The 23467-nt window shown below is 50.0% G+C and overlaps 1 protein-coding gene across 8 annotated transcripts in view; it reads right to left on the bottom strand.

Moving 5' to 3' along the window:
* The window catches only part of AGAP1 (ArfGAP with GTPase domain, ankyrin repeat and PH domain 1), a 702732-nt gene that overhangs the window by 460143 nt on the left and 219122 nt on the right, over positions 1-23467 (bottom strand). For 4 of the 8 annotated variants that reach the window (XM_069103135.1, XM_069103137.1, XM_069103136.1 and 1 more), the window contains exon 1: positions 14124-15447. The exons of the other annotated variants lie outside the window; for them this stretch is intronic. In XM_069103135.1, the coding sequence (XP_068959236.1) occupies positions 14124-15447 (1324 nt within the window). Of the gene's footprint in view, positions 1-14123; positions 15448-23467 lie in introns of those variants that run through there. 8 annotated transcript variants of the gene reach the window in all.

Here is a 23467-nt window from a genome sequence, read left to right as displayed (position 1 = left end):
TCCTGTAGGAGGTGTCACCTGAGCTGTGCCTTGGAGGAAGCCAAACATGATTATCAGTCTAAGAATTTTCCATGCAAATAATTTCCAAATGAAATTATTTGGGGGGGAAAAAACCAATCTGGCCAAATAATTACTGTGTGCTTTCTTTTGACATTGGAGTTGCACGCACTCCAAAGCATCCTGGGATTTCACCTGTCTCAAGGTCAGAATTAGCAATGGCCATGGTTGGTTTCTTCCAATCAGATGACACCCTCTCTCCAGGGAACATGAGACTTGCCCTCCAATGGAGCCCTTTGGTTAAACAACACCTACTCAAGGTCACAGGGATTCCACATGGGGCCAAGCCCAGATATAATAAAGAATAATGGCTTTCCAAGTAGATGGCTTCACTGTAGGCAGGAGCAGCTTGCACCTCACCTTCCCATCTCACCTGATCTCACTTCACTCCATGTCCATTCTCCTGCAAACTTGCCCCATCCTCTGTCACCCCAAGCAAAACAACTTATCCCATCCCCACCTGGGCAATTGTGGCCTTTGGTGACACTGACTGACCAAGGCAGTTTCCAGATCCTTGCAAAGCGGATGCTTTTGCCCAATGGCTGCTGGCTTTCTCACTGCACAAGGACACCTTCTATCTAAGCCTGTTTGGGGAAGGAGTACAGTGCCAAAGAAGAGAGGAAGCACATATGCCTTAGGCTGATGGTGGCCTTCCAAGTCAGGAAGATTAAGGTCATTCATCTCTCGTAACCTCCCCTGCACACTTGATCCTCTTTCTGGAAAGAAACCCATAGTTTCTGAGCTGGGAGGGAAAGCCTCATGACACAGTATCCCCTTATCTGAAGTGGTGACTGTGTAGTCACTTTCCTAAAACCTTGGTTTTTTACTTACAAACAACTGTCCAGATTAGGCAGCCCAAATGTAAATGTTGCAGGAAGGTCAGGTTCATCCCAAGTCCCAGACTCAAGAACTATCTTAGCAAACCTAAATATTTTGCATAAAAGACAAAGCACAAATTCATTTGGCACACTTTGGAGGAGGAAACAGGGAGGGCTCCATGCTACCTCAGTTTACCACTTGGGACCACCTCCCACCATGCCATCAAACAGAAAGGTGTATTTCAGATAATATTTTAAATTTTACAGGAATTCTTTCCCTCATTCAGATGGCAAGGGTAACTCTGGATTTGGCAGGCAGAGAGGTTTCCGCTCAGTATAGTAATGTTTATAGCCATCTGGGGGGGAAAGTCCAAACAGTGTTAGAAAAGGCAGAATTGAGAGGAACATAAATGGGAAGAAAAGCTTTTAAAAATATAAACAAATTCAGTTTCCATTAGGAATGACATGCATCCCAAATTCCATTCCTCCACTTAACATGCATTTAAAAATGAAGGGAGAAGACTTTAATTCAATTACCATTTCCCAAGTGTCTGCAATTCACAGGGTCTTCTGGACAGGTTGGGGGTGAGGGAGGTGGCACATGTAAATTGGATCATCTAATTTGGGGGCAGGATCATAGATTTAAAACTGCAAGTGACCTCAGAGGCCAAGTAAGTCAGAGAATTGAGGTGAAGTGAATTGCTGGAGATCACTGAGCTCAATGCCCTCATTTTACAGATGAACACACTGAAGCCCAGAGAGGGAAAACACCTTCCCTGGGTCACTCCAAAGTCAGCCCCGGCTACAACATGAGACTGAATTAAAAACCATTCTTGTGCTCATGGTCTGGGACTATCAACAGGAAGTCAGAGGCCACTTTTAAGCATTCTAAATGAACAACTTAGGGAGGAATTTATTGACAAAATTGTTTCAGTTTTTAAAATACAAAAACCAAGAGTCACCCAGGCTGGGAGGGGGGAAAGACCAAACGCTCTGGCAACTCTTCTCCTTTCTCCACTCTGGGAAATCTCCCATTTCAATTACAGATCAAAAAATTGGTCTTTCGTATGAGAAGAGAGAGAAAATGTCTTAGCCATACTGATTGCTTTGGGTTCCGAGAGTCAGAGGGCAGTTCGCTGAAAGATTTCCACAAGGAGAGTAAAAAGAAGAGATCCCCTGCCATATCAAAGACAGGAATGGTCTATGACCAGTGCAGAGGCTGGAGAAAGGGAAAGATCCTACAGTAATGCTGCAGGGTTCTGAGGGTAATCCAGGGGTTCTGAGAACTCTGAAATCCAAGAGCAAAAGCTATGGGTCTGCCTTGAAAGAACCGGACGCAAGCCTTCTTTCAGAGATAAGGTGCACTTACCGGTATTATATCGCCAAGAGAAGCAGTAGATTTTCAGAATCTGAGCAATTTAACGGGGGTAAGATGGATCTTTTATGCAGAAAGACTGTGGGAAGATCTGGATGTAGCCAATAAGTGACCTGGAGGTAGCCAACAGAGAAAGGGTCTAGCTGGGATGGAGCATGGGAAATAGCCTGGGATGGTCTGGAGCTGGACAGACCAGGTCTGGATAGACAATGAAGGACTGGGCTAGGTAATGGAGTACTGAAGGTTGGGCTATGTCAGAGGTAACAAAGAATGAAGTGTTGGGGGGTGCACAATGAAATGACAGTTGAAAGGATTATTGATTGGGATGGGCAATGCTTCAGGGACTTGGTTCAGGGGCTTTGGGGTCCCGGTTCCAAAGACACAGTCTTTCCTTTCGGGGTCCAGTGTGAATCCCATCCCCATCATTACCAGCTCAGCGCCTGGGTCATCACGGGGAGGGTCTATCTCCAATGATCGAATCTAAACCCACTAATTTTATAGAAGAGGATGCTGAGGTCCAGAGACATTCAATATGACTCAACACAGGATAATGGTCTGCATAAAAGCCATTAAATCCAACCCACTTATTTTACAGAGGAGAAAACTGTCCCCCAGGAAGATGAATGACTTGTCCAAGCTGACAAGAGTTAGTAGGTGGTACAGGTGGGATTTGACACAGATTTTCTGACTGGACAGATATTCTTTCAAATCACAGTATGGAAGACCAAGGGCAAGAAGAGACCTGAGAAAAAAGCATGTGTCAAATGCTCTCATTTTATAGATGAGGAAAACTGAGGCCCAATGGTTCTGATTTGGCCCTTGTCAGGTCCTGGAGTTGGTTACTGGTCAGTCTACTCACAGAAGTGCTGGAAGAAGTGACCACAATGTTGGGGATAGGAAGGAAAGGGAAGGAGAAATGAGGAAAGAGCATCAATTTTTAAAAAGGAAAAAAAAAAACACTTTTGATCAATTGAATCCCTGCCTTGACACTGATTCCCAAGGGCTATTGAAGGAAACTAGGGTTTGGGGGAAGGAGAGCCATCTCTTGAAAGTGCTTTTTGCCCGACTCTGATGCCCCTTCAAAAATGCCACTCTAACCCACCCCAGACGCTAGCTCTTCTGCTGGCCACCTATCCCAGCCAGAATCTCCCCTCTGGGCACACAGACACACCTAGAACAATGAGATGCTGTCCACAATCCACATCCCTAAGACTAAAGTTCTTTCCCATCTGGTTCCTATCCCACACAAAGAACTGTTTTTAAGCAGCATTTATTAGTTGTCAAAGAGAGGAAGAAATGGCATAAATACAGCAAATTACCAAGTCCTTGGAAGGGTGGCAGGCAGGGGCAAAGCTTCTCCCAGCCTGGGGATCCTGCCTTCAGGCACTAGGCTGAAGGGCCCCCAAGTCACTCACTGCCCACACTGGAAGATTTCCTCCTCCCTCCCGACCCTCATCACCACAACAGTCACTGGTAGGGATGGCAGCTGCGAATGCTTAATAAATCCTTGTTGGATGAATGGATGAGCCAACACTGGACCCTTTCAGGACAAGGTCTCCAGTGCATGAAAACCCAGATGAGTGAATGTCACCCATACTGGTCCCCAAAGATTGGCAGCTCAGAAGAGGAAGAAATGCTCCATATTTAGCAGAAACAGCCTCTTTGAGAGCTGCCAAAACCTAGGTTCCCAGGAGCTTTTTAAATTTCTCTCCCTTGGAATTGCCCTTACTTAAAAGAGTCTTGTCGAAAATAACTGGAAATAATTCACAAATTCAAGACTGGTCAATACTTTGGGATCTCTTCTTTTTTAAACCAAAGAAACAAAACCCCCAAATATCTTGAATGTTATTTTTTTCATCCCTTGAAGAGGCCATAAAACAGGCAAACACAGAATGGGTGAACAAAATGTGTTCCTAGGCTGCTGCCCAGGAATAGCTTATAAGCCCCACAGATTTTCTGAGAAGTTGTTGATTCTCAAGACCTGCTGGGATACAAGACTTGGCAGCTACTGCCAGACATTTAAAGGCCAGGCCCAGTGATCTTTCCAGGATCTCTGGCTGATTGGCCACACATAACAATCCATATCCAACCTCCAAGCCTTTGCAGAGATCGTTCTCGCAAGTCTCAATGGCTGGCATGACTTCTCCATCTCAGATGCTCAGAATCTCAATCTCCCATAAAAGCACCACTCCACTGACCCCTTCCTGGCCATGTCTTTACTTTTTTCTCTCTCTTGAAATTATTTTGCTTCCACCAATCAATAATTAAATGTTTTATCAAGGACCACGTAATTCTGAATAATACATCTATCCATGCACCCATTGTTTTCGACAGAAGAATGTAAGGTGCTGGGGAATAAGTTTCCTTTTTCTTTTTTTATTCCTTTGTTGTCCCAGCACCTAGCATAGCCCTGGACACACAGTAGGTCTTTAATAAATACTTATTGACTTGAATGTGAACACCATAAAGGCCCAGGGATTCTGAAAAGGCCAGGCAAGCTGGTCCAGCATCTGAGCTGCCTTCCAACTACAAAATTCTATGATTCTGTTCATCTCTCCTCTAAAGGCTGAGAAATCCACTAAACAGGCATATCCACTCCAAAGATCTTTTGTTTTCACAGGAGACATAAATGGGTACATACACCAATCAACCAACAGAAGTTTGAGGGAGTGAAATATGATTGTAACACGTTCTAAAAATCCACAGAACCTAGGATTCTGGGTCACTGGTGCCAGCCAAATAAAGAAGAATTCTAAGGTGGAACATGAGTTTGATCTCCCCTAAATGTGAAAGGAAAAGGGTGGAGGGAGTAATATTCTAGGCATCTGGTACTCCCTCTGATACCAGGGCATTAATCCCTGTTCTTTTCTCGAATTCAGTGACCTTAATACCTCCTCAGTTCTTTGTAATCTGGATATATTAACTCAGCTGCCATCCCCTTCAGCTCCTACCCAGAGCTGGCCCAATACACAAGAGATTTCCTTCTTTATTCCCCTCCCCCACCTGGTCTACTTGGTGACTTCACTCCAGAGAAAGAGCGTTTCTTTGTCCATTGGGTTTTCATCACGGAAACATCTAATAAGACAGCTGTGGTCCCTATACAAATTGTTACCACTGTTTTGTTTTTTTTTTTAACAATTTCAAAGCATGTCCCATCACAGGAGAAAGATGCTGCTGAGAAAGTCAGCAGCAAAAGCACACACCACAGCCCACACTCAACTACCCAGAGGGAAAGAGGCAAGCAGAATGCAGGCTCAGGGAGACCCCAGGCACAGCACCTACAGCCTAAGGATTGTTTGTGGGAGGTGGGGATTCAAATCAAGCCTCACACTCACACTCACACACACACACACACACACACACTTTTGCAAGATGACTAATGTCTTTTCATCCTCAGTATTTTCTTTTTAAATGCATTTAAAAACATGCCATTGAGAAGGGCCCCATCAGCTACTCCACAGGGCCAGGGAGTGGGGTGCCAGGGGGTGAGGTGGGAAGGATGGAAAGGTGGGAAGGGAGGGTGGGAGGGGGTGGGTGGGGCATGAGGATTAAGAACTACAGCTTAAATCAATGAACCAAAGAAGTGAAAACTCCCAAATTCTTCTTTCTCTCATAAATGGAAGTTCCAGGAGAGTAAGGGTTGTTTCCTTCTTTCTTTGAATATCCCCAGTGTCCAGCACTTAGTAGGTGCTTCCTAAATTTGTGTTCCTTGATTAAGTTTCACAGAGAATTATCCAACAGACACAAAGAGGGGGAGAAAAAAGCCCTGTCTCGTACCACTGGCATAACATGGGATCATGGCCTCCCAAGAACAATTTTCCAAAAGGGCCCCACCAGGGACCCTTTGTTAGTGACAAAGCAAATCCTGGTCACACAGCAGAGCCCAAACAACCCTCCTTCCTGGGCCCATTGGCAGGGACCTCAGAGAGCACAGGGACTCTGCAGGAGTAAGCCCACCTCCAGAGCTCTTTCATTCCTATCCTAGGCACAGGACACCCATTCAACATCTCCCAAAGAAGGAAGAGATGTGAAGATACACACACATACATGTATACGTATGTGCATGTGTGCATGTATGTATGCATTCATGAATGACACTCTACCCAGGAAGAATATTTTCTTTTTGTTTTTAATTTGGTAAAGATGGAATAGGAGTCATTCAAACACTGAAAGAAGTACAGCACATCCCAAATACAGTATGTGAGGAATGTTCATGTTGGGTTCACACACACACACACACACGTGCTTTCCCTAGAAAAACTGCCAAAGCTACCTCTAGGGTGACCAAAGAATTTTGTGTCCTTCAGAATCATCACCTCTCTGTTTTGTCCATGGAGAGGAAAGGGGAGGAAAAAGAGGGACAGACAGAAAAGAGGGAGGCAGGAAATAGGGGAGGGGAGAGAGGGAGAGAGGAGGAGAGGTTGGAGGGAGATAGACGGGGGAAGAGAGAGGGGAAGGGGGGGAGAGGGAGGTGGAGGGAGAGGGAGAGAGAAGAGGAGGGGGATGGGAGGAAGAGAGGAAGAGGGAGAGGGAAATTGTAAATTTCCTCATTGGAAAAAGAAAGCTATCACTGAGTTATTGGCACTAAATAGGAATTATTTTTTGGCTCCAATCAGTAGGTTCCTGAAAAGCTGGGGCACACTGCCTACAAAGGCTACATTGCTGTGAAAAAGTGCCCCCAGGAATAACATACACACTCAATAGGGTATCTTACCCTACAGGAAAATAGGGGGGTAGGGAATAAGAGGGGGAAGAATAGAAGGGAGGGCAGACTGGGGGACAGGGTAGTTAGAAGCAAACTTTTTTTTTTTGCTTTTTTTTGGAGCACAGTTGGAGTTAAGTGACTCGCCCAAGGTCACAGAGCTAGCAGGTGTTAAGTGTCTGAGGCCGGATTTGAACTCCGGTCCTCCTAACTCCAGGACCGGTGCTCTATTCACTGTGCCACTTAGCCACCCCCACATTTTTTAAAAGGGATAGGGTCAAAGGAGAAAATAGATTAAGTGGGGGGTGGGATAGGATAGAGGGAAATATAGTTAGTCTTTCACAATATAACTACTATGTAAATGATGTAGGTAACTACACATATACAATCTATATTGAATTGTTTATCTTCCCAGTGGGGATGGGTGAAGAAGGGAAAAAAATCTGGAACTCAAAGTTTTAAAAACTAATGTTTAAAAATTTGTTTGTTTTTTACATGAAACTGGGAAATAAGATATACAGGTACTAGGGTATAGAAACCCATCTTGGCCTACTACAAAGTTAGGGGATTGAAGGGGGAGGATTTAAGAGAGAACAGTTTAGGGGAAGGGGTATTCAGTAGTCCTGCTATTTTGGGGTGGGGCAGGGGAGAAATGGGGGAGAAAAAAATGTAACTCAAAATATTGTGGAAATAAATGTTAAAAACTAAAAATTTAAAAATTTAAAAAAAATTAATTAAAAGGGGGCAGCTAGGTGGCGCAATGAATAGAGCACTGGCCCTGGAGTCAGGAAAACCTGAGTTCAAATTCGGCCTCAGATACTTAACACTTACTGGCTGTGTGACCTTGGGCAAGTAGTTTAACCCCAATTGCTCTCCAAAAAAGTCCCCCCAAGACTGGCTTCTTAAGACATCACTAGGCCTGTTGGTCTCTGAAGAACTGTTACCTGGAGTCTTTATGGATCACCCAAGCTGGGGGAGAGGATCTATCCATCAGTTCACAGCAGATCTCCCACTAAATGGATCCTAGGGCCATTATTGGGCATAGGTAGGACCATCAGGGCTCCTAGAATTCCCACTCTCCTTAGGAGGTCTAGAGAGGTGAAAGGTAAAAGGGGCCATCACTTCCTTCTACAACAGAGGCTGCTAAGGCTCAAAGGAGGGAAATCACTGGGTCACATGATTAAGAACTGGGAAGGTGCTTAGTTTAGTGCCCATGTGAGTAGATGAGGACCAGAGATAGGAAGTCACAGAATCGCAGCATGAAGATCTAGAAGCAATCTCAAAAGTCACCTAGCTCCGACCTTCACTGGACAGATGAAGAAACTGTAGCAGCAAGCACCCCAGCATCCCCAGGGTGGCTGCTCACACAGGTTCTTGGATCTGCTTTGTTAAAAGGAAAGCAACTCAAAATGGGTTAACAAGCTTACTTTAATCACTCAAAGATGTATCGTTTACCTAGTTCAGGGGAAAGAGGTCAGCACCCTGAACTTCAGAATATACAGACAGAATTATCAAGTCAGAGAAACAGATCAAGTAGACAGATTTCAAACTGTCCAACCATTACATCCATACCAAACCAACATCTGGGTTTCAACATCTGGGTTTTTCAAAGCCGGGGGGCTCTGGACAACGGCTTCCCAGAATCCAGATCAAATCACAGAACACTTCTCAAAGTGAGCCCCCAAAACAAAGCCTCACATCAGGGCTTATATAGCCTTCTCCTGGCTCACAGAATGTAACAACCTTATTGACCCACTGGCCAATCAAGAAGTATCTACTGAAAAACAAGCCTCCCACCCCAGGCTCCAGGTGCACTTTAGCCTAGGGGCAGGGAAGATCCTTAAAATTTACATTCCCATTACAGAAACCCAGTCCCAAGGCCCAGAAGAGACCTGGGACTTCCATCAGGAACTGGACCTCTACTGGGGAGGCCCACTCCGCCCTGGCTGGGGGGGCCTACATTCCAAACAGCTCTGCCACCTGATAGCTGTGAGACTCTGGACAAGTCACTGGCCTTCTCCTGGCCTCCATATCCTCCTCTGCAAAGTCACATCTAAGGCCTCTGCAGTTCCATATGTGAATATCTATTGACAGGATACAATGTCTGTCTCTCTAAAGGCATATTCACGGAATCCAATATCTTTCTATGCACAGTTTTCCAAAAGTCATTAATAGCTTAAAACCCCCTCAAGATTTTCAGGGCCTGTATATGCATAAATATTCATAGGACTCAAATCCTCCATGCTTCTCCCCCACTCCCTCTCTCCCTCCTTTTTACCCCATGTAACCAAATACACATTCATGATGTGATTCGCGAAACTTTTAAATTACGTTTTAAAATGTGACAATGCTGCTTGATGGTTTGGAGCCCCCGAAGAATGCAGCATGGTGCCTTGGCTGCAGAGTTAGAACTGGAATTTTAAAGACTTCCACTCCCTTCTCTGGGTCTTGGTTTCCTCCTCTGGCAGTGATAACACCTGCAGCACTGGGACCACCTCCCTGGGCCACCCAGAGGTTCCAGTGTGATAATATTTGTATAATAAAATGCTTTGAAAGCCTTTGAGTCCTTGGGAAATGTCAGCAATTACTCCTTAAAGCACATTTGGAAGTGGATTAGAAACCTTGGGGTGCCCCTTCCTCCCTGTGTGACCCTGAGCATGTCACTTCATAGGTTCATGGGAGTAAGACCTGGACGAGACCTTCAGGATGAGCCAGTCCTGATTAGACAGAAATAGCTTAAGTCCATGGGGGTGGTGTATTCACCCAACGACCCCAAGGGGAAAAGGGGCAGAGTCAAAACTGAAACACAGGTCATCTGACTCCAAATGCATTTCAGTGTTCTGTCTACTATGCCACCGCGGCTCCTCAGAGCCAGGTTGGCCTGAGGAAAGAATCATTAGAAGGGCCTGTGATAAATAGGTTCAATCCAACAAGCCTTTATTAAGTTCCTACTGTGTGTCAAGCCCTGTTACTACTAGGGTCAAACACTAAAACAAAACTATTCCCAAGGATGATGAAGATAACGGTGAAAATGGCCATTCAACAGAGCAAATTTAAGAAATCACATCTTTTGCTTTGAATTAGTATCTAGATCAACAATCCTTTTTTTTAATTAAGCAAATAGCAAACCTCTGCCTCATAGAGGATACTGATTTCAAACCTACACATCAAGTTACTCAATGAGTCTCAGTGAATTATCTTAATAACAGCTGCTAGAATTTTACCTTGAACACAGTAGGTCCATAATAAGGGCCTGGTCTGCAGTAAGTAGATGCTCCATAAAACATCTGTTAACTAATAATTTATCCCCCATCACTAGGCTCAGAGAACATGCAATGAGAAAGCTATTTTTCTACCATGAGAAACGAAGGAAGGAAGGTCAGTTTTTTGTCTTGCTGGGATCTTATTACAATTCATCTTTAATTTCTTGGAAATTTAATGCATTTACTAAAAGCTAAAAAGTCAAATCTTAAAATAGCCCACAAAGATCAAGATTTGACTTTGCAAGGGCCAAGAAATACAAAGAGTGCTGGCATCTTTCCTTACCACATACCACTTCTGCACTACAGACAGAAGATCTAAGATTTATATGTCAGGGTATTATTACACAGGCCTACAATGGGAGAATGGACGGTAGATTCATTACAAATTTTACACCAGAAAAACTAGTCCAAAATCCCAATACATCCTATGTCAAACCTCTCCAAAAACTCAATGTTATGGGTTTGTATGGGGAAGGGAGAGATCATTAAAGGGTCAGAAACAGAGAGATAGTTATGGCAAGTGTGCTAACTTAAAAGCTGCAAAGATGGGGTGATTTGGTGCCCTGCGGAGTGAATCAACCTTAGAGGAAGTCAAATAGTCCAATGCACTCATTTTAACAGATGAAGAAATGGGCCCAGGAGTGTAATTTTGTAAAATTAGTAAAATTACTTGGACAAGGTCACTCAGGTAATAAGCACCAACGACCAGATTTGAACCCAGGGTGAGGACCAATAGATGAAGTCCTCCAGACTCCCAGCTGCCCTGGGCCTCAGTTTCCTCATCAGGAAAATAAGAGAGTTGGACTAGACAGTCTCTAAGGCCCCTTCCAATTCTAGAGCTCTGGCCTCAGATCTTTCTGACTATAGATAGATGTTCCAAAGGAATGAAAGCTGAGAACCCAGAACATTCCAAGCATTTCAGTGGTAGAAAAATCCCTGATCCCTAAAAAAATCCTTGACTGCTCAGCTGTAATTATGGAAGCTTCATAAGAAAGCTAGGCCCCATCTTCTGGCTGGATTTTCTGTAATTGCCCCAGACCTTTCTCTTATTTTATTAATATTCAATGCTGTTCAGTAATTCAGACTATGCCTGTAAGGCCCCAGACTAATGCAATTCCTGACTGCGTTGTATCAGATCTGAAAACCACAAAACCCTCATCAAAACCATCATGGGTGTTACCTGAAGCCCAGGGTTGGAAGGGAGGAAAGGAGGAATTCCATCATTGCACCCAACATAGGCCATTCCCAATCAGCTGATCAATATCCCCCCCACCAAGGAGGGAAGCTCAAGCACCCAGAGCTTTGAACTTGCAGCAACAGGTCCCACTCACCCACCCTGAGATGTTTTTATTCTAAGTAATTGTCTGGGCTTTCCTTTGCTTACCTCTTTGAAAGGCACTTGTCTAGAGACTGAGCAGTTAATTACTGTTTTCCTCTTAGGTCTATGATTACCAAGATGCAAGAGACCGATTAAAGAGGGCTGGAACCAGGACTCAGTGGTTGAATTCTCATCAGAATGAGTATAAAGGATGGAGCTTGGTGCAAATGAATTGTTTTGGAAAAACAAAGCAACCATTTCTGGGGTGACTGTACTAACACAAAATACAACTGGCAGGTTTTGGTTTTTTTCCTTCAACAAGGGGGAGAAAGCTAGTTAGAATGCAGACACCTGGCCTTGTCCTCCTTGCTAGGGCTTATACAAACACGGCCTTCAACACTTGGCTGGCATCAGTCTTTCCAACCTTACTGCATGTCACTACTGCCTTTGCCTGATTCTCTCATCCAGCCAGACACTGCCGCTCATACACAGTGCTCCCTCCTCTCTCTCCAGACATGTGCGCTGGCCCTTCTCCACAACCTAGAATGCACTCTCACCTCACTTCTACCTCTTAGATAGACTGACTCCCTACAGCTCAAGCACCCTCTTCCATAGGAAGCCTCACCTGGTATCTCTTTTGTAGAGATCATCAGCTAAAGTATAAACTCTTGGGAGGCAGGAAAAATTTGGTTTTTGTTTTCGCGTGTCCAGAACCTGACACAAAGTAACCACATAAGAAATGCTAGCAGACAGGCTGATGTATTATCAGTCTGTCTGTCAATAAACATTTATTAATCACTGACTGTGCTAAATGCCGGGGATACAAAAAGAGGGAGAAGACAGTTCCTGCCCTCCAGGAACTCACAATCTAATGGGGGAGACAACAAGGGAACAAATACACACAAACTCTACACAGGAAAATTTAGCAATGATTAAGAGAGGGAGGGCATGAGAGTTAAGAGGGGCTGGGAAAGGCTTACAGCAGAAGACAGGATGTTAGTTGGAAGCCAGTAGGCAGAGATAAAGAGGGAGATCATTCCAGGCCTGGGGACAGCCAGAGAACATGCCCAGAGCTCCAAGGTGCAGGGGCTTATTTATGGAACAGCCAAGAGGCCAGCACTGAAGAGGCTGCGTAGGGAGTGATTGGAATGGCAGGAGGGTATCATGAACCAGATGAAGACCCAAAGAAATCTAGAAAATGGCCAGCTCTAGGCCCAGCAACTCTTCACTCTGGCTGGGTCAAGTCCAACCACCTCCTTTTACAGATGAGGAAACCAAGGCACAGAGAGCTCAACCTATTTAGCCAAGGTTACACAGGCACTAAAATGGCAAAGGTGGGATTAGAACCCAGGGCCTCCTGACTCCAAGTCCAGAACTCGATCTGCTAGTCCAGGTTACCTCTCAGGCTTTTCTTATATACAAACAAATGAGGCAGATGGCTATAAAAGGAAGCTTCGGTAGCAAACCAGACTCAGCTGCACCTCGTCAGCAGGCTCTGCTCAGGGACCCAGCAAAACCCAGCCTCAGTTTCTCTATAGGTAGAAGGAGCAGGAAAACCTCTGGCCTCCAGGATGAGCTACAAAGTCTCTGCCTGGCCCACCAGAGGTGAGCTCCAAACTACACACTAGACTGAAGAAAAGGGACTACTGTTTGCTCCCTAAACTCCTGGAGAATTCTTGGCTGGCTTCCAGCCTGGAGGACACCCCTCTGCTTCATCACAACCTGTCCCTGCACCTCAGGGCTCACAGGCCCCACCCTCTAGAGAGCCCCTCAAGTGACTTCCCCTGGGGAAGGTGATGGGTCTATCTCATAGTCATGGGATCTCAGACTGGACCAGGAAAAGGCCTCAGAGGTCATCTGATCAAACCTTCTCTATCACATAAAAGGAAACTGAGTCAAATGCACAAGGGGCTGAGGCAGGACGTATGGCAGCAGGAGCAGTGGCTTGGGAGGCAGATGTCCTGAAGTCAAACCTTCGTTCTTCTCCCTCCTCCCCTGGGTGACCTCACCTAATCTTCTGGGGCCTCATTTCCCTCCTTGGTAAAATGATGGGGGGGTGATAACCTCCAAGGCCCTCCAAATCTCTTACTATCTAAGTGATTGGCTAGACAGGTAGTGAAAATGGTCGGATTTGAGGCCCCGTCTGGATTCCAAACCCACTGGACCACCCAGGTTCCCTCCAGGAACACTGATCCATCACCCTCAAAGGAGAAAACGGACCCCGGAGAGATGGGGGTGAGGCTCCTCCCCCCACCATGCCTGGCCCTCTGAGCTCTCATCTGCAACTCCTCCCCCCCCATTTGGGAGGCAGGTAGCAGTTGAATGTCTTCAAGTGAGGGAGAGGTCACCTGGGGCCACTGAGAAGAAATGAATGAGTGAGCGAGCCAGAAAATAAAGAAATGAATGAGTCCGGGGGGAAGGGGGGGGGTGCCAGCCTCCTTCCCAGAGCGCTCCCACCCCCACCCCTCCCCCCTCCCCAGCCCTTCCCTAGCTCCCAGAACCATCCCCACCTCTTCCTGCACCCTCTCCCCGAGCCCACGGCCCTTAGCGGCCAGCCCAGCCCCGCGGCACCCCAAGGACACAGCCTGACCTTTCAGCGGGGAGCCGCCTATGCTCTCGCTGCTGGACTGCATGTCCAGGGCGGCCCTCTTGAGACTGCTGAAATAGCCCCGAGAGCGGCCGAAGCTGCCGCGGGGGGACCTGCCGTTGGGGCTGGCGAACGGGGTGGACGTGCCGTCCTTTCTGGCGAAGATGCCGCTGAAGAAGCGCAGCAGCCGGTGCTCCGGGGGCCCCAGGGCCGCCCCGGGGAAGAGGCCGCGGCCCCCCGCGGCCTGGGCCTGGGCCTGGGCCCGCTCCAGCCGCAGCAGGTCGCTGTTATCCAGCGTGCGGTTCTTGCTCTTGCTGCGCTCCCAGCGCTCCAGCGCGGACAGCGCCAGCGGGTCCACCTTGCTCAGCACCTCGCCCACGTCCAAGGTGTTGCGTTTCTCCGAGGGCTGCGGCTGCGGCTGGGGCAGGGGCAGGGGCAGAGGCCCCGCCGGGGCCCCGGAGCCCATCTCGGCCCCAGCCGCGTCCAGAGCATCCCCGGGGTGTCCTGCGGCCCAAAGGGGCTCCCCTTCGGGCGGCTGATGCAGGCAGCCGGAGCTGCGGTGGTGCTTGTCCCGGGAGAGGGCCCGCAGCCGCAGCACCTCCCCTCCCGGCCAGTGGCGGAAGCTGAGACTCCTCCTGAGGAGCCGCTGGGGTGGCCCTTCGGCTAGAGGGGCTGCGGAGCCCTGATCCTCAGCCTCCGGGACGGGGACGTCCTCGGGGAGGGGGCTAGGAGTCCTGGGGCCCCCTACAAATCCCGGGCTGCCCAGGGCCAGCTGCTGCGGCTCCTCCTCCTCCTGCTCGGCGCCTTCGCCGTCGCCCCCTGAGGGGCTCCGGGGCCTACAGCCCGACGGCTCAGCTGTCCCGGCGTGGGGAGTTCTCTCACATAAGGAGCTTTGATGTACGGACTCTGGCCGACTAGGCACCTTGAGGCGACCCAGCTCCAAGTGGCCGGTGCTGCGGGTCCGAAAGCTGCGGGGACTAGGGACAGCATCATCTCCCGGCCTCTCTTCCAGGCCGTCCTCCTCCGCCTCCTCCGCCAGGTCCTCTCCCGCCTCGTCCATCAGCAGGCCGCCCCGGGGCAGGCTGGCCGTGGCGGTGCGCAGCCGCCGCCCCCGCCGCCGCGGCTGCCGTGGAGCCCCGGGCCCCTGAGTGCCCTCCGCGTCTCCCGCGGTCCCGGGGGGCGGCGACGGCGGCTGCAGCAGTTCCTTCTTCACCATGGTCACGGAGATGCGGTAGACGGTCTTCCTCTGGGGCGTCCCCCGCTGCATGGTGGCCGGGCCCGGCTCGGGGCTGCTGCTGCTGCCGCCGCCGCCGTCCAGCAGGTACATACCGGCTCCCGGGGCTCCTGTAGGGAGGCCCCTCGCGACCGCCTCGGGCTCAGGCAGCCTACTCCCGGGCCAGCATCCCGCCCCGGGCAGCCCGTCCCCTCCCAGGGAGGGGGCTGCAGGAGGAGGTGACCGCGTCCTCGGAAGCCTTCTCTTCCTCCTCCAGGTCCTCAGCCTCCCGGGCCGCCGCTGTCCTTCGGGGGGGGGGGGGGGGGGTCTAATGCGGCACGACGGGCTCCAGCAGCGCCCCCGGGACTGGAGTGTCCATGACCGGGAAAACGAGCGTGCGTGCGCCCGCCCCGCCCTGCAGAACCGGAGCCGGGGCCGGGACCGGAGCCGGGGCTGGGGCCAGAGCCGGGCTGCCCTTCGGGAGAAGGCGGCAGAGAAATCCGAGGCGGGCAATGGCCTGGGGAAGGGGGCGGACCCTGCAGGCAGGCCCGGAGGGCTGATGGATGGATGGATGCACGGACGGGCGGACTGGCCCAGACTGAGCCGAGCCGAGCTCCGCTCGCGGCTGTGAGGCTGCCGCTCCTCCTCCTCCTCCTCCGCTGCTGCTGCCGCCGCCGCCGCCGGGGGCGGGGGGGGGGGGGCGGGGAGGGGGGGGGCCGCTCAGGCTGCTGCGGCCGCCGCCGCTGCTGCTGCCGCGCTCACGCGGGGCGCTGCGGGGCCCGCGGGCGGCAGCCTCATTGTCTCGGGCGCCTCCGGGCCCGCCCGTTCGCACCCGGGCCGCCCCAGCCCGGCCCGCTTCAGGCCCCAGGCACCGCCCCCTCGGCCAGCCCCGGGCTCCGGCAGGGGCGGCTACGGGGGGCCGAGGGCTGAGCGCGGGGCACGCATCCTCCCACGGGCACGCAGGGCTCCCGCTCCCCCGGGCCGGGTGCGGACGAGGGGCGGAGCGGAGCCGCAGCTGCCGCGGAGGAGCGAGCGAGCAGCGAGCAAGCGGCGGCGGCGCCGAGCGAGCCAGCCAGCTCGGGCTCGCAGGGAAGCGCGGCGGCCGCGGAAGCGCCGGACTGGATTCCCGCCTTGGCCGCGGGAAGGGAGCCAGCCGAGCTCCCACCCCTCCCCTTCCCCCTCCCCCGCCCCGAGAAGAAGGCCTGCAGGACGGGGTGGGGGCTGGGGAGAGGAGAAGCAGTGCACCCCAAGGTCGTCAAGGGTGAAACGTCCCCTGGAACCCCAGGAAGGGAAGGGAACAAACGCTTCTTAAGCCTTGAACTCATGTGAATCCAGGCCATGACCCCGGGAGGGAGGGGCTATTCAGATCCCCATTTTACTGATGAGAAAACCGAGGGAGACAGGTTCAGTGACTTGTCCAGGTACACACAGGTCGCATCTGAACTTGAGTCTTCCTGACTCAGGGCCCTGCACTCTATCCCCGCACCATCTAGCACTGAATGAGCCAAGGTCTATTAAGGATTTACTACCAGGAAAACCCTTTAGAAGATCGAAAGGGATTTGATTGTAGCAGTGGATGTGAAGAGACAGAGCAGCTAGCTGAAGGTTACCATCTGAGGCACAGAAGTAAGCAGAATGTCCTCTGTGGTCCTTTCTGACTACCTCTGCGATCCCAGGAAGCTGCAGAATTCCCTGTTCTATTATGCTGAGCTCTGAGGATTCACTGACCAAAATCAAACAGTCCCTTCCCTCAAGGAGCTTACAATCTAGGCCTAAAGGGGCATAATACAACTGACTGTCCATTTCCTTTTCTGGAATCCCCCCCCCCCAGCCTCCTGGAATAGACCAACTAGACACACTAACTCAGCTGTTGGTACTTTAAAGGGGAGAGCCTTGCCCTGCCTCTGACTGACAGCATTCATTGTAAATGAAACCAGAACACCAAAGAGAGTCAAGGCTGAATCTAAGTTCCTGGAGGAAATATTTTTCTTCTGTCTTTCTGTCTCTAGTGCCTAGCCCGCTACCCAGAGCACAGACTGGTTGGTGGAATGCAGCCCACAAGCCTACCATGCCTGAGTAGGCCCCTTCATGATAGGCCCAGCATGACAACCCACCCCCAGGTCAGGCTGCCAAGCTTCTGGGGATGAGTCTCTTCCTTCTTAGCTGACTGGGCAGGGCTTCTGAGAAAAGTTCAGTCCTGGAGAGGCAATGGGATGTAAGAAGAAAAGTACTAGACTGAAAATCAAGGAGTGGGGAAGGCTTCCGGGCCCTGCTACTGGATCCTCTGACTTCATGCTAGGTGCTCATTCCCCAACCCTGGATCTGTTCCTGCATTTGCACAATAAAGCAATAGAATCAGAGCATTGCTAAGTCTGTGATACCTGTGGTGCCCTCCCCATATTAAACCGAGGCAGGAAGGATATAATTCGAAAAATCCCCAAGATGGGGTTTTTTTGGCCTTTTCCCAACTTTGCAAGAAACAAAAATCCAGCGTGCAAGAACGCAACTCTTCAAAAACTCACCCCCTCTAAACTTCAGCAGTGCCAAATGAATACTGTCCTGTCTGGGCAGTGTGATGCCAGGACAGCTGAGCTGCCCTGAGTCTCTCCTGGAGGAGAGTTCTGACAACAGGAGAGAAAATGAGAAAAATCAGCGTGTTCCTGCTGGCAGTGGAAAGAAGAGGCCTGTTGAGAGGAGATGGATGTGGGTTCCAGTTCCACCCTCCCCACCTATAGGTGACCTTGGCAAGACTCCGCTTCTTCCTTGGTGAAAATGAAGGGCTCCGAAGGTCCCTGACAGCACAAAATCCTATGAACTCCCAAAGCAAGACCATTGGGTGATTTTAAGACATCAGTCCAGCAAGAATGACTAAACTCAGAAATGGAGAGAAACTTCCAGGCCACTCCCTCATGTTACAACTGAGGAAACTGAGGCCCAGGGGGTAGCTGATGCAAAGGCACATGGGTGGGAAGTGGCAGAGTCAAGGGTCAAAGCCACTGACTCTCGTTCCAGATTCAGAGAGGGCTCTTTCTCTTCCATAGATTACCACAGGGAAGCTTTGTGAGCAGGAAACAGACACCCTGAGATGGGGCCTGAACCTACCATGCCTTCAGTTAATGTAGACCCAGAGGGAAACTCAGAGTTCAAACCCTTAAGTTTACAGGAAAATGAGTTTTAAGAAAGTGGGGCCCAGAGGGGAGAAATCCTGCAGCAGGCCCAGAGCCAGGATGGACTGTAAACACTCAGATCCCCTCTTGTATACCCTGGACTATGGGGCCCTTTCAGTCATGGGGACTCTTCATGACCTTGTTCGGGGTATTCTTGGCAAAGGCTTTGCCATTTCCTTCTCGGCTGTTCTATCTCTAGCATTTCACCATGGAGGAAACTGAGTCCCAAAGCTGGGGAGTCAACCAGGCCCAGGGCCATATGGCTGATAAAACTTGGAGGTGGAGCAGAAGCCAGGACCCCTGACCTTAATCTGGTGCCCCTTCTACTCCCCCTTGGCACCTTCCTTCTCCACATATCTTTTTATTTTTTAAAACTGAGACAGGGAATCCCTGTTCAGCTTCAGCACTCTGGCTCCCTAGAAATCACCTTGCCTTCCAGGATCCCACCAGGTGCTGTGCTGAGCCCCAATCCAGGCTTGCTCCAGTCCGGGCTTTCCCTCCAGCCATACTATTAATGTGGGCTAGGATTAGGCAAATTCATTCCCCCCCCCCCCCCACCTTACAGAACACAGAACATTTCCCCCAGTCACTTTCAGCTTCCTGCCCAGGGATCTGGGGGATCCTGGGTCCACACTCCACCCCAGTCACCCCACTCCAGATAACTGAGGTTTAGGGCCCTGGTGGACTCGCCAGGCAGATGATCCCAAGGCCCAGGAGCAGCCCCTCCCCACATCCCCAGAGACTAGGGCTGCTCCAAAGCCAGGCCAGCCTGCCCCAGGCTCTCCCCAAAGGCTGCCTCCCTCCTGGCCTCACCACCTCTAGGAAAGGGAGGGAGGGAGCAGGGAGCCCAGCCTGGCCAGGAATCTCAGGCCCTCCACCCACACAGCCACCACCGCCCTCCCTCGGGCAGGGTCTATTACAACAGCCTTGGATCTCTCCCACATCTCCCTTCTAACATCTCTGCACAGCTCCCAAATCGATATCCCTAAAGCAAAGGTCTGACCAGGTTCCTCCTTAGCTCAAGATACTCCCCGGGCTCCCTGTTCTCTGGTTTGGCAGAGCCTGTCTTTGGCTGGCACCAGCCTGTCTTTCCAAAGCTGTTTATGCATTGTCCCCTTCTCCCTCAAATATTCCAACTCTGGGCAGCTCAACCTCCCCTTACAAGGTGTCCTCTGGCTCCTCAACCACAGCCCCTGGGAAGGCAGGCTCAGGTACCACCTGCAGGTGTGAGGGGGTTTCCCCCCCCCTTCACTACAGTCTCTCCATTGTAATTACTTTCTCAGGATCATAAATGGAGAACTGGGAGGGGTCTCAAAGACTCAGTGGGGAAGGAGAAAACAGGTTCAGGTAGGCTGTGACACACAGGTAGCCTCAGGGGTGGGATTTGAACCAAGGCCTTAGGATTTCAAAGCCAAGACTCTTAGCCTGAAATTTTCTCCTTCCCTTTCCCTCCAATGTTCCAAGGACAATGCCCAACAGAGTGCTTTTGGATCTGTATCCCCACAGCCTAGCACTGTCCTTGGCACAAGCCGTGGCTAAGGATTTGTTAATTGGTTGATCTGCTGTAACAAGAGCTGACCTGATCAGCTCAAAGTGCCAGACCAAGGCTCAGAGTAGAAGGGAGCATCAGAGGAGGAATTTAACCCCAGGTCTCCCCCACTCCAAACTAGCTTCCCCCACTCCTCCAGCCCTTATGCTTCTGCTACAGGAGACCCCAGCAGGCCTGGGGCCGCTCCTGGGAGGGCACAGCTCTCCATACGTGTGATCAACATTCCTGGGATCACAAGATCACAGACCTGAAACTGGAAGGAATCTCAGAGTCCAGCTCCCTCATTTTATGAGGGGGAAACAGGAAAATTAAGGGCCTGCCCAAGGTCACACAGCTAACAGAGGCAGGATTTGAAAGCATATCCACTGACTCAGAAGGCATTACTATCTCCACTGTTCCAGACTGCCTTGTTTAATGTAAGGGCTGAGGGTACCTGTTTCACTTGGAATTCCTTCCCATACTGTGGCACTACCCACCCCCCACCTTCGTCACCTCCCCCTTCTACAAATCACTGGCTTGGAAACCACTGTCCTGGCCCAGTGTTCAGATGTGAGGCCAGTAGGTCTGCAAGTGTTCCTTGTACAGAGAAATATCATGGAAAGGGCCAGAAGCACTGGGTAAGATGCATCTGCTCTCAGAGCACTCCTTCCCCCAGAGAATAAAACCTGCCAGCTTCCACCAAAATGCAGAACATCCCAGAGACGCTCCCTAGTTTGGGGCATCAAAAGCTGGTCAAATGCCAGCCAGCTTCCTCTGCACCCCCAACCCTCAAGTGCCTCCCAACAGGCCTGAGGCCAGCATTTACAACTATTTCCATAGAATCCCAGCTCCGGGGCTAGAGAGGCTGCCTGGTTCAAGATCCTCACTTTGCAGAGCAGGAAAATGAAGCCAAGATGGTAAGTGAGAGAAACCCACTTCTAACCTGTGTCTTTCAGGCTCAGGGGCAGGCTCTATTGACCATTATCAGGTCTCGATAAACAGAAAATCAAAGGAAAAGTAAAGGGTTTTGGAACCTTTATTTCTACTTGACATTTAATTTGAGGAAACTCTCAAATTCAGTAATTCAATCAACAAACTCTTATGAATAATCCCTTATTGCTTATAACACACCTGGCCCTATGAAACCAATGGCAGCTTAAAGCTGAGATCAGTCATGGGGGTGCCCAAGTCCCTCCTTTGCTAACGGGAAGGTTAGATGGAAACAATTTAGAAGAGGAGTGAACCTTATCTTCTGGCCAACAGGAGACCAAGAGCTCTCTTCTCAGGGAAGACCATCTCCTGCAGTGCCGGGTGAGCAGGGTGGTTCTGAGACGTCGTTTTCTGGTTCTTGGCTTGGAATTTTAAATCCTGCCTGTGTTGGCTTTGTTGGGGAGGGGAGGGTGTAGGGGTATGGGTGTCTGTTTCTGTGTATTGTCTCCAGGACAGTCAGAGAAAACCCCTTCTGCCCAACCAGCTAGAAAAATGGATAACTTTCATCATCACACTATGAAAGCAGCCTGTACGCCCAGAGAACACCCAATACAAAAAGCAAATCAGTACAATTTGCAGCAAGGGCCGCAGTGTCATTTAAATGGACAAAATGAATATATCTCTAGCAGAGGAGCAGGGAAGACACTGTGGCTGCGTCATGAAAGGGTCCCCTCATAGAAATGCATTTTGACCCTGTATTAAGCCAGAAGTCACCTCTTACAGAACACATACATGCACAAATACGCATGTATGTGTATATACATATATGTATGCACGTGTGTTTGTATACCCACATAAAAAGACAGACACACACGCACACATATTTTTTTTTCTGGATTCTGCTTTCCCATAGAATTTTTCTTGTTTTGGTCTTAAACTCCCACAGCCTAGCAAAGTTTCTGGCACACAGTAGGTGCTTAGTGTTGAATGAATGAATGAACTCCCACCTTCTTGGTAAAGAAAGTGCTAGACTCTGGCATGGGGATGGGGAAGGAGCTGCTGGCCTGACACCTCGCAGGAGGGTCTTAAATCAGGCACCAGATCCTGCTCACAGGCAGCTTCTGTCCTCTCTCACTGTCTTCACTTGAAAAGGTAGCGACGGGACATGTTCTTTGGTGATGAAAATCTGCCAACACCCTTGGTGTGAATGCTCCCTTTGGAGGCTGCCCTTCAATGCCATAGGCTACCTGCAACAGAGATCAGCAAGGATTTGCCTTGCTCATCGAGGGACCGGGGAAGCCATGCCAAAAGAGCTAGGGCTGTCAGCTTTGTTGGGTTTTCTCATTTTGCTCTGATGTTTAATCTTCCGTTTCTATCCTTAGGTATAGTCAAAGGATCAGAGATTCAGAGAAGGAAAGGACTTGGGAGGGCATGCAGTCTAAATGCCTTCATTTTAGAAAGGATGAAACCAAGGCCCTGAGAAAGGAAGGGACCTGCCAGTGTCATCGAACAGCACCTACCTCACCGGTAGGCCCCCTGGTGAGGGTCACCTGGAAAATGCTTGGCAGATTATAAAGTACTATGTAAATGCTGGTAGTGAACTTTTTCTCCTTCTTCTTCATTACTGTTATGATTATAAATGGGCAAGCCAGGGAGTTGGACCCAGGCCTCAGAACCGCCATGCCACTCTTTTGTATGAGGTCTCTCTCCCACAATACCCTAATGAAAAGGGAAATCGGTTTGTTTGAGGTTCAGACAATTCACTTACTGACCAATGGTTCAGAAAAAAAAAGTGGGGAAAAAAGGCTGGCCCCTGGTGTAGCCAGGCTCCCAGCCTCCCCTTTTGTGCTGCTGGGCACAGAGCCAACTGTCAGTTGAACCTCCTTTAAATCATGAAAAGCCTGAGGACCTGATTAGAACGGAAACAAATCCTGTTCTTCCGGTGAAGTCTCCTCTTGGATGAAGATGACCCTGGGGTTCTCTGAGCCATGCCATTAGGGAAGGTCAGCTCAAGCTGAAGGACTCAGACCGGGTCCCAGGTCATGGGAAGTTTGGAAGACTGGACATGCCATCTCCGTAGTCTGAGGGAAAAGCCAGTGGAATCCGAGATCCCATTAAATATGGAAGCGGATTCAATGCAAGCCTGTATTAAGTCCCTGCTAGGTGCCAGCCCCCACAAACACTAGAACAAAATCCAGCTCTTGCCCTCAGGAAATGTACCTTCTGAATTTGTAAGTGGAAAGAATCAAAATAAAATCACATTAAAGGGGCTTTGCCACAGAAGAAGTGAAGCGTTGTACTTGATAGAGCAGGGAGCCTGGGTCAGGGAGAGCTGGATTCGAGTCTCACCTGTCCCCTGGCCATGCCCCCTCCCCTCCCCCCTCCTTCCAAAGCCTGCTGGCTGGTCTCTCCCAGCTTTGCTCAGTCCTCCACTCAGCTATCCTGGCCACCTTCCTAAAGTCCAGGGATGATTACACCCTCCCCTACTCATTCAGCTCCAGTGACAGGC

The sequence above is a fragment of the Petaurus breviceps genome, unplaced genomic scaffold (genome assembly GCF_028583685.1).
Source record: "Petaurus breviceps papuanus isolate PSGF00001 unplaced genomic scaffold, PetGlider_PUasm1.0 567, whole genome shotgun sequence".
In the NCBI taxonomy this organism is placed as follows: domain Eukaryota; kingdom Metazoa; phylum Chordata; class Mammalia; order Diprotodontia; family Petauridae; genus Petaurus; species Petaurus breviceps.
This window is presented reverse-complemented; position numbering and strand designations above follow the sequence as displayed.